Here is a 12,104-nt window from a genome sequence, read left to right as displayed (position 1 = left end):
TGTTGACAAAAAAAAAAAAAACTCTGCAAAATTAGGCTTCAAGAGAATTAATTAGGTTTGCTTACACAAAAACCCTAGCTGACTTAAACATAAAATGATTGCATTTGCATACACCTAAAGAAGCAAACTTTTTTTCTTTTTTTTTCCTTCTTATGGTTTTGGAGAGAGGAGGACTTGTTCAAAATGAGATTTTATTGGATGTATAGGTATGTAGCCATCATAAGGTACCCAACATGGATAACATAGACGATTTCTCCTTCATTCCCATAACCGCGTCAAAGTTTCCATCAAAACTTCCCAAATTTTCTAATTTTACACGGTGAATCTCTCTGCCCCACCACCCTATCTTTTTCTCTTTCAACCCCCTTCACGTTTATACATATATATATATTCACTCATCCCATTATGCAGAAAAGTAAAACAGACATAAAAACAGCTACTTTCATATTACAAACATCATGGAAGACCATCATCCACCTGGGTTTCGCTTCTTCCCAACAGAAGAAGAGCTTGTTGGCTTCTACCTACGAAATAAGCTCGATGGTTCAATAAATGCTGCCGCCGCCGCCGCCATTGATAGAGTTATACCAGTTGTTGATATCAATGCCCTGGAACCATGGAACCTCCCAAGTATGTGACACATATTAAAATAAATAAACAAATTTTATGTATTCTCGTAACCTCTCTTTTAGTCCTGAGTTTTTGTTCATATGATTCATTAATTTTTTGTTGTTTGCAGCACTTGCTGGGGAGCTATGTCGTGGGGATACAGAGCAATGGTTTTTCTTTTCACCTGGGCAAGAGAGAGAAGCGAGAGGAGGGAGACCAAGCAGAACCACATCGTGTGGGTACTGGAAAGCCACTGGTTCACCTGGCTATGTTTATTCTTCTGATAACAGAGTCATTGGGGTGAAGAAATCCATGGTGTTCTACAAAGGAAAAGCTCCTATGGGAAGAAAAACCAAATGGAAGATGAATGAGTACAGAGCCATCTCAGTCCCTCACCAATCCAACCCTGTCACCCCTCAGGTACACACAATTGCAAATTCTTCGTGTCTCTGTTTTCCGACATCACATTCACATGTTTAATTATGATGTTCGGTGTGTAGTTGAGATGCGAATTCAGCTTATATCGGGTGTACATCGTATCTGGAAGCTTTCGAGCATTTGATCGACGTCCATCGGAGAGTGGAGGAACAGAGTCACGTGTTCATCAGAGTTCTTCATCTCAGGTTTCTCACTTGCTGGAACTTTCTCAGCTTTCTCAGCTCCCAGAAGGTGGAGGAGATTCAAGTAGCACGAACTGGAACGAGGAACAGCTTCAAGAACCGTCGTGGGAATTGGATTGGGAACACTTCAATTGGGTCTGATTCAAATGACTCAAGAACTCAATGACTTGACATCGACCAAATCATAGATAATGAAACTAAACTCTACCATATTTGTTTAGAACAGACAATAATCGTATCATGTTAAAGAAGAAGTTCTGTTATTTAACCCCATTTTGTTTGCAGACATAGCTTCTACTTAGACGACACTTCCCACTATTTTTATCCAATTTCAACATCAAGTCCATCTCTTTTCCACACCCACTACTAGCCTTTGTAAATTCTTCTTCTCATTATTATAACAATTAATTAAACATCAACTCCTCAGTTCATATATTGTTCCCACTTTTCGTTTCCCCAGCTAAACACTCACTCAGTGATTTTGGTTTCGTCGTGAAACTTTTATTTGTTTTTTTTTTTTAAATTTTGTTGACCAAAAAATAAAAGTAAAAAGTTTACTCCAACCAAGCACCAACAAGCAGTTAAAAGAATGATTATACTATGAATTACTGAAATTTACATAATTTTACATGATTATAAAATAATTTAATATTTATGAGACAAAAGTGTTAGTTTATTGGTACTAATCCTATTACATACTGAAAATGACATTTCCCCAACCAGGTAACAGCACGTGCGTTGAGTGCACAACAAACCACCGTGTACGGTTGAGTTTGTGTATGGTCAACCTGAATCCTGATGTTACGACTCCAGATACTTTAATTTTGTTTAGTCTTTTACTAATTTTTAAGAAAATAGAAGTTTCTCTTGGAAAAACTATATCTTAATGATAGTTTTTATTTTATAAATAATAGTTTCTATAATTTAGTATTATACCTGTAATAAATTTACTTATTTTTAAATATTATTAGAAAATACGTTTTAAATTATAATTGAATCAAAATTTAAATTAGTACCAGGATAATAAATCCATCCAAACTAATGGTTCCTCAACCGTACTACTTACTTCACTGAACAATCCCCAACCACGACCATATCCAATTCAACATTTTAACCTTACCTGAAAATAATAATAATAATAATAATAATTACCGTAAATATTTTAACGTCCAGATACATTAAGAATTGGCATACATTTAATGGTTTACGTATATATTATAAATTATGAATTTGCTAATTAAAAAATATATGTACGTAAATAAACGAAATTAAATTGTTTTAGGTACATTCAGAAGTTTTTTCTAGTGTTATATCTTCGTATCCCACTTACAAATACAATAAATATAAGAAATATAAGCTAAGAAAAAAGATAATTATATGTTAAATATGATTTTCTTTTTTTTTCTAATTAACTTTAGAATTTTGTTTCTTTTGTCTCTCATTTAATTTAGGGAACTAGGATTATGAAGAGAAAACATTGTACTCATAGTATGCATGGAAGACCAATATATTAGAAGTCATTTTCATTTAACAATAATAGGATTTGTAACCCAATAGTAATATTTAAGTATTTGATATCTATTTGACTTTGAATTTTGGGTGTTGTGTGTTATTAATTGAAATTTTCACATTATTGTTTTTAACATGCACGCTTAAATATGTTTTTAGTTTTTTAATTTTTTGTGTTAATTGAAATTCTTTTTTTTTTAACTTTAAATCAATTTAGTCTTTATATTTAAAAATACGTTGATTTAATCATTTTAACAAAATTTTATTAAATTTATTTAACGTTTCAAATGTATTTCATGATATTAGTATTTGAATTATTTACGCTGTATTTGCCTTCAATATTAATTTAGAAACATATTTGAAATTTTAAATAAATTTAATAAAATTTGGTTAAAATAACTAAATTCATATATTTTTAGAATTGAACGATTAAATTGAGTTAAAATTTTAAAAAAGAAACTAATTCACTAAAAAATAAAGCCAAAACCATATTTAATATTAATATGTATGCAATAGTTAGTCATTACTTCTGGGAATAAGTTATACCCTAAAGTTATGTTACTTGTTTATACTTATTACAATAAATTAGTATCAAAGTTATCAAATTTTTTTATTACGAATGACAATTATTGGATTTGTTATTCAATAGTTTAATAGGAACATCAACTTGAGAATGTGAGAGGTCCATATATTGATTGTGTTAACTTAACAAAATTTGAAAGTAACACTTTTTAGCAAACAAAAGAAAGTAGCACTTCAAATTTGAAGGTAGGATTGATTATATTTACATTGATCAGAGGACAACACAGTGCATGTTACAAGGAAAATTTAGTATCTTTTATATATATATATATATATATATATATATATATATATATATATATATATATATATATATATATATATATATATATATAATATGCTCATAAAATAAGAAAAATCAAACATATGTAGGTATAATAAAAATAATTATGAGTTTGGTGTTCATGGAATGACAATTTCTCCACTTGTCCGATGAATCATGTAATAATAAAATGTGTTGTGTATAATTAAGAAGACGATGAGTTTGATGTTCATGAAATAATAACTTCTTCACACATAATACTTATATTTTGAGAATAAAATATGGTAACAAAATGTAACAATTATATTTTTATCAAACAAGTTATTATTTATTTAATGTTAAATTGATAAATTGGAAAAAAATATTATGTAAATTAAAAGAGAAAGATAGTTAAATAAATGTTATAGATAATAAATTATAAATTTAGAATTAAAATTCGGGAAAGGTAACGCGCTCACCAAAAGAGAAAATATTTCCTTTATTTATTTTATTTTTATTTTTATATTATGTTAGATTATATAGATAATATAACAGTAATAATAATTAAAAACCATTTACATTTACTTTTTTATTCTTTGTCTTTTATAAATATATATTTTACTTATAAAATTAGGTTGTGAATGTTTATTCGGTGTAAAAAGAAAAACATTTTCCATAATTAAGTAATAGTAATAGGTACGAATTTCCATTATGAAGTTGTAAATGATCTGTTTTGTTAACAATGTTGCTGTGGTAACCAATTAGAAGATCTAGCTAGAGAGAAAGGGAGGAGCAGCAGAGAACGATCTCCCTGTTCTTCTGGATAGCTCTTCGCCGATGGCGATATTCTACGCCTTGGTGGCCAGAGGCACGGTAGTGCTGGCGGAGTTCAGCGCCGTCACCGGTAACACCGGCGCTGTCGCTCGCCGCATCCTTGAGAAGCTTCCGGCGGAGTCCGATTCCAGGCTCTGCTTCTCTCAGGATCGCTACATCTTTCACATACTCCGATCCGACGGCATCACCTACGTCTGTATGGCCAACGACACCTTCGGAAGTGAGTTCTTCTTCTTAATCGTAGTCTTAATTTCATCGTTGTACGATCCGATTCACTTTCTGTTAGAACGTAGGATCTACCTAAGAGACGTGGCGTGTGTTAGATGCTAGTTTGAACTCTTTGTGAGTGAGATGCGTTGTTTTGCTTGGACGAAAATTTCCCCATGACCTATTTTTTTAAAGTCAAAGAAAGCAGAACCGGAATTGAGAACGTGTAGAGAGAAGGAAGAAGTTAAAAACCCTAGGGTTTGACCGGAGAGGAAATAGGCAGGGTTGGCCTTGATATCTTTAATTGTATTGTAGACAATTGTTCTTTAGAACAGAAATTGTTTGGATTTCACTGCTTTTTTTGTATAGAAATATTGTGAAATTGTTGAAAATCACCAGCGTTGGTCTAGTAAGTAATTTGAACAACGTTGTAATTAAAGACTGCAAGCTTGTTTCTTTGTTGGTTCTTCATTGACTTGGAAATTCAACTGTTTTGCTTATTGTTTTTTTTTGAGAGTTGTCTGTAGCTTCTACTGAATATTGAGAACTAACATACTCTTAGTTTGAGTTCCACTGTTGTTCAAGATTTCCTTATACTGACATGTCTGTAACGTGTCGGTTGACAACTAACAATACACCACTTTTAATGCCTCTGAAAGACGCTTTGTAACTATAGGATTTAGGAATCATGTGAATTTCTTAATGTGATTCAAAACAGACCATCTAATCCCTACTTTTAATAAACGCCATGATGTCAATAAACGCCATGTTGTCAAATATCTTGCCACCCAGACATGATTTAGACTGTTTTTTATGGCCAAGTAACTGATGAAAGAAATTGAAGAAAATGAGCGAGATTGCATTACTTTAGCTTGCTAAATTAGAGGAAGTCCCGTTGCTGGATAATCATATACACAAATAGAGAACTCCAAAGGAGTGCAGATTGAACCTTAGCCCAAGTGCCATCTCACGTACTAGTCTTTTACTGCAGCAAATGAACTTTTTCGAAAACCAAGGGCTACCCTTTGTGTTAAGTTTCGTAGTTTGTGTCCTTTTAGCTTCCTCCTGCTTGACAATTCCTAATTTGTATGTACGAATGCGCTCTTAGATCACTAAGAAAATTCAGGCTTTAATAATAGTGCTTCTATGGCAATCCTGATAGGGTCTGTTTTTCAAGTGTTAATAATAGGATATCATCCTCAATGCTTTATTACGTTTTAGAGTACTCTATGTTTTATTGATCTTGAAACTAACCATTAGTCTTTCTGCATGAAAAATTTTACTGCCAATGCCTAAATGGATAGATTTAATGCTATCTCATAAAGGAAGAGGTGGGGTGGGGTTAAATTATGACCCTTTTAACGACATATAACATTCTTCTTTAATGCTATATTGACTTTTGAACTAGAAGACGTTCTCAACAATTCTCCTCTCTTTATCAACTAAGTCCAAATTGTCAGATTTATTCTGAACAAGGAAATGATCAATGATTTCTAAATCTATTGGCAAGCTGTAATGATATGCTTATAATTGATAGAAAAACATATATATAATTCGTTTTAAAGGCATATTTGATAATTGGTATAGACTATTTTTGGGGAAATAGTCACATCCTTTTGAAAGCTCTGTGATGAAGCTGACAAAAATAAGTGTTTATTCCTCCAAAGAAGCTGAACAAACCACACACTTTAACCTTTTAAGCCTACAATTGATAAATTTACGCCTCTATTCGAGGCTCCACATATCTAAAAACGTTTGTGAGAGAAAATAGATTTTGGTACTGTTTTTCAAAATTCACTACAGACAGTTCCTCAATCTAATCATTACTAGTCAAAGATGCCGATTCCTTTTTATTGTCAACACTGACTTAGGGGATTAATATATAATCTGTGTCAACAATAACTATCACTCAATATTAACCAAACTGTATACTACGATAATGTTACATCTTTGTTTTCAAGTGCTTACTATGATATGACTCATTTTCTCTGTATCCAGGGAGAGTTCCTTTCTCATACTTGGAAGATATCCAAATGAGGTTTATGAAGAACTACAGTAGAGTCGCTAATTATGCACCAGCTTATGCTATGAATGATGAGTTTTCAAGGGTTTTGCATCAGCAAATGGAATTCTTTTCCAGTAATCAGAGTGCCGATACCCTCAATCGTGTGAGGGGTGAAGTTGGTGAGGCAAGTACATTACAAAAAAAAAAAAAATTTGTCCCTCCCTATTTTTGTGTTTCTCCTTTATCCTCTCCCTTTTATTTATATTGCAGTGTAAAAGGGGAGAAATAAAGTTTTAGAATGTGATAGGGGAAGGTGTACTCTGTTTATATGCATCTATACTTTTTGTTGATAATTTTCCCTTTTTCCTAGCTATGGAATGTAAGTGACAGATAGTTTTATCCAACATATGATCTGGTTATGTAACAAGTTACCAATAACTACGGATGTGGTTTGTCGGAGGGACCAAAGAAAAACACAAATATCATATATTTGTTTGTGCCCCACCTTTTTTACTCAACAAAAATTAAACTCCATGACGAGTTATTATATTTGGGATTTATCTTTATAGAAAAGTTGGTTCGCCAAACAGAGGTGGTATACCTCTTGACTTGGAATGCTCCGGTGCATTTATAAGGTGCTTAAGGAGTGATAGGAAAAAACGCTTATTGGAAAAGTTATATACCTTTTTCCCTGAAATTGTAGTGTATTAATTGATTTACAAGTATGTTTGAAGAGCATTTGGATTTAGAATGTATATATGCTGTACTTTTATTTATTCTATTGATGTTTCACATTATGTGTCTTGTCTGTTAAGCCCCTTAGTTTCTCATAGTTGGTGATATTCGAACTTTCAATCTATATTACAGATACGCACTATCATGGTGGACAACATTGAAAAAATATTGGAGAGAGGTGACCGGATTGAGCTTCTTGTTGATAAGACAGCAACAATGCAAGACAGTGCATTTCACTTTAGGAAACAGTCGAAGCGCCTTCGAAGAGCTCTTTGGATGAAAAATTTTAAACTACTGTGAGTAAAATTTCTTTCATACGTTACACACAAGAAAATACATTTTGGAAAGTATACATTTTGTATCTGGGATTCAAAAAATTATTTGGATTTAAAGTCATGGGGCTGGGTTTTTTGACTGTATGTTTTTTGGTCTTTGACAGGGCCTTATTGACATTCTTGATTGTTGTTGTTCTTTATTTAATAATCGCGGCTTGTTGTGGAGGCATCTCTTTACCGTCCTGCAGATCCTAATTGTCACCCTGTCAGTTTATTTATTTTCTGAGCTCTGCAAGCATCATAATCGTTCCTGTCAATATGTACATTGGAGGACGTTTTAGTATTCCATAGTCTACGAGCTGAGAGGATAAATTTGATAAAGGACTCAAACGGTTACATGTATTTTCCTTCTATGTCGTTCCTGGTTCTGTATTATACAAGTTCATACTGCGGCCTGATAAGGTTATCTATGATTATGAAACATCCTTCTGTAAATGTGAATTTTTATTATATTTCATAATCCAAGTTCAATTTCTTTTTTTACGGATTAAATTTAAGTTGAGAATGATTATTTCCCCCATTTAGTTGTGGAAGGTTATAGATTTTCACTGCAATGCTCTGATTTATTACGATAAGATAATCCATTGCCAAAATGATACACACACGGTGTGTATGTGTGTGTAAACTTATGGGTGACGAATGTTGATAAAAGAAATTAAAGCTACTGGAAAGAAGTAAAAATATAGTTGGCAGAAGCAGTCTTCTAGCTTCAGAATAGGCAACAAACTAAAGCATCTGTTGTGATAATTGCTCGGTAAGGTACTGGGATTTGTTTGGCCATATCAAGAATGTCGTCAAATCCATTATGTAGAATGCACTACATTTTGGCTAGGCTACTGGCAGGACGAAACTACAACAGAGACTATCGATGGTGTGACAAAATTGAGTTAGATTCAAAATATAATGTGTGCCAAATCAAGCATCAGGAAATTCTCTGCGATGATTTGGATGGTCGAAAAAGATGTACAACTTTTGGTGCGAAATGTTTGTCAGGACTTTACCTTTTTAAGTACTATAAACCAATATGGCTATCAGAAGTTGTTAATGATATTTTTCCGAAAGTAGTTGATCATCCTTTTATTTGGAAAAGACAGTCTTCATGGATTGCAGGCACTCCCATTTGGGAATTAAGCCTTTCCTGGCTACTTTACAATTCTAGTCTTCCTATATTCTTGTATACATGGCATTCAATTCCAACCAAATATTTCTAAGTGAAACCATTGTTAGACGTCAATATTTATCTTGCATGTAGTTTAAATAGAAAGGAGGATGACTTCGAGTAGGTTTGATATTGTAAAAAATCATTACAAAGTGAACAATCTTTCTCTAAAATATATGTTGGATGATGGCTAGATGGGAGGTTAGGAAATACACCTATGACCATATTTTGTTTAACTGCTGCTCTAGCCTTTGAGAAATTAATTCAGTTGAATGTGAAATAACATCAACCCTGATGGGAATAACGTACCCTGATTCTCAGCCTCTGGTTATTGAGCTATGTTTTACATTATAACAATGATACATCAAGTCTCATTCATTTTAGACATCTATACCCGTTATTATTTCTCTCCATCATTCTCATCCTGTCACATGTTTTTTTTTTTTTTCTCTTCGTGTAATTTTTTTTAGAGTTGAATATATTTCTAAATTTTAAGCCATATGATGTAAAATTAGATTTTCTTTTTATTTCAATTTTTTTATAGTTTGATTTCTAACGACGTTAAAGATTTGTTAAACGTGTGACAATATCATTGTTACATCGATAAATCTTTAATGCCGTCTAAGTTTAGATGAAAATATATCAATTTGAAACAAAAAATTGACATCATAATTTAAAAAAAAAAGAACATTTTTTTAATGTTTATGTATAATTTCTGTGACTCAGTTTTCCCTTTGATGACAGATGAGGTGAGAACAAAAATATAAATATGATAGATAGATAAGATAATGAGATATGAAGTAAAAGAAAAAGAAAAATGATGAATGTAGTTTAGGTACCTAAATTGTTCCTGTTACAACTAAAAGTAATAAAAGGTGTACCCGTGGCATAGCACAATGTGGCCACCCCTTCCGGGCCTCCCCTCGACAAAAACACCTGTTCACTTCCCGCTTTCTCAGCTACATCAGATGCGCCATCTCTTCTATCTATGCATATCCATTGTTCAATCTTTAGGAATAATAACATCTTCTTTAACCACGACATAAAGCCTCAATCGAAAGAGTGACATAACTTTGTTAACCAAAACTAACAAACAGTCGAAAAAATTTGGAGATGGAATAATGGGAACAAAAGTATCAATAATTTATTTCCATGCATCGGAGACGGGCCTAATGGGGTGGTCAAGCTCCATCAATCAAGACACTGTATAACAATAATGAGTGTAGTTTGTACACATTATGCAAGATTCTTGAGTTGATCGAGTCGATAAAAATGAGAAACTGTGGTAACAAACAGTAATGCAGAAGAATCCATTGGTACCGAGCACAAGCATGCAGAAGGTCACGGTGGGTTTCAGAGGTGGGTGGTGAAAATGTCGAGGATATTCATGCTTTGGTGGTAGCGTATGAGCTGGTCAGGTTGGTAGAAAACAAGGTACTGCCGGAGGGGCCTTATGCAGTGCCGGATTCTGGTGAGCGACTCCCGGAGCTGGTGCTGGTGGATCCTCCGAAGCTCCACGAGATGGTGGTTGTTAAGATGAAGAACGTGGCCGTTGTTGTTGTGGTGGTGTGTGGGAGCGCGGCGAGGACGGTGACTGAGCAGGGTAGGGAGGAGTCTGTGGCGGGTTATGTAATCTTGGAGGTGATCAATGTGGCGGAAGAGCCGCTCCACCTGGTTGCGGCTCTGGGGATGTGGGTGGTAGCGGTGGAGGTGGGTCAGCCAGGTTGACTGGCGGAGATGGCGGAGCAGCAGCGTGATGCAGTGGAGAGGATAAAACGGTGGGCAGCCTGAGGCCATAATAAGTAACCAGGGTGGATATGGGATAGTGAGAGATATAGAAGATGAGATGTGGGCATTTAGTGGTGTGAAAGAAAGCATAAATGCAGGAAAAGTAGGAAAAACAAAAGGAGGGTTTGCAGGGTTTGATGGCAGCTTAAGTTGCGGCATGGTGGGTGAAACTAATAATATCTTTCAACGTTTAGGGCTGCGTATATTAATTGGTGAGTTCTACTTTGGTGGCTGATTCATGCAGTGGCGGCTGCAACATGTGTGTGAAAAGTAAGTCTGAAGTATAAAGCATGTGGATTTTCCTCCTGAGTCTCTCATAACCTTCTTTCACACTCACATTCTTCTTCGCTGTAAATTCAACATCTCTGTGGAATCAGTTCACGATTCGGCATGCATCACACACACGCCTGATTCTCGGACGTTAGTGGAATGATATATAGGAAACCCATGCCTCGGTTTACAATGTAATAACATTTATACTTTAAATGTTAACTTCTTTGTTTTGAAAAAATTGTTGTCAAAATTTGAGAGTATTTAAAATTTTTATATTTTTTAATTTAGGTTTTTAGTTATTATTTTTGTGATTTTACTGATTTGTCTTTATATATTAAAAAAAACGTGATATGCCATGTAGTTAATATAAAATAATAACCAATTTTTGTTATTTATATCGTTATTGCTGATGTAAATAACGAGGACGATCCTAATTAATAAATATTATATTATTAATTTTATCATTACATACTAAACAATATAGCGTACAAATGTTATTTAATGATATTTATAAATATGAGTTTTAATATGGACCTTAACTCAATGCTAAGGTTATATATACTAAGGTGTATAATTATATATATATATATATATATATATATATATATATATATATATATTATTTACGTTACTTAATTCATTATTGACATGATAGCCACAACTTAATGGATGAACAAGATGTCTGATGTGATTTGAAAAGAAAAAAAAGGTTTGTTGTATGTTAAAAAATAAATTTTATCAAAATTATTTTTTGTCAGAGTATCATAGTCCTATTTTAAAATAATAAAACGTTTATTTTCTCATTCTCATACAATCACACGTGAAACTTTGGTTCGCTTAGTTCACCAAAATTTATCTAAATCTCATTTTTCTCCACCAACAAAAAGTCAAAATTCAAGTATTTTTGGAATGAATGTTTTCATTCAACGATTAATCATTAAGAACTATCATGCACGAATATGTTACATAAATCGGATACACTAATATATTTATTTTGAAAATAATAAAACATGATATATGATATGTAATTATATATATTTAAAAATGTATAATAACTTTTTAAAATATGATAAATATAAAATTGTTATTAATTAAATCTAAATTAAAAACATAAATACATGATTACTGGTGTTTGAATTTAAATTAAAATTATATATTAAAATTCTTAACATAAAAATAATTTTATGATAAATATCGATAAAATATC

The 12,104-nt window shown here is 32.8% G+C and overlaps 2 protein-coding genes across 2 annotated transcripts; both read left to right on the top strand.

The window, feature by feature from the left end:
- The first annotated feature begins 391 nt into the window (after positions 1-391).
- LOC114169023 (NAC domain-containing protein 90-like) lies at positions 392-1,660 on the top strand. The gene is made up of 3 exons (XM_028054032.2): positions 392-630; positions 740-1,029; positions 1,110-1,660. Exons 1-3 carry the CDS (start codon positions 459-461, stop codon positions 1,368-1,370), a joined length of 723 nt encoding a protein of 240 aa, XP_027909833.2. The 5' UTR covers positions 392-458; the 3' UTR covers positions 1,371-1,660.
- Positions 1,661-4,289: 2,629 nt separating this feature from the next.
- Positions 4,290-8,160, top strand: VAMP714 (vesicle-associated membrane protein 714). The gene is made up of 4 exons (XM_028052863.2): positions 4,290-4,615; positions 6,601-6,791; positions 7,475-7,638; positions 7,782-8,160. Exons 1-4 carry the CDS (start codon positions 4,399-4,401, stop codon positions 7,870-7,872), a joined length of 663 nt encoding a protein of 220 aa, XP_027908664.1. The 5' UTR covers positions 4,290-4,398; the 3' UTR covers positions 7,873-8,160.
- The last annotated feature ends 3,944 nt before the right edge of the window (positions 8,161-12,104 follow it).

Source organism: Vigna unguiculata, chromosome 11 (assembly GCF_037176805.1).
Source record: "Vigna unguiculata cultivar grain cowpea cultivar isolate G323 ecotype 2 chromosome 11, ASM3717680v1, whole genome shotgun sequence".
NCBI lineage: Eukaryota > Viridiplantae > Streptophyta > Magnoliopsida > Fabales > Fabaceae > Vigna > Vigna unguiculata.
This window is presented reverse-complemented; position numbering and strand designations above follow the sequence as displayed.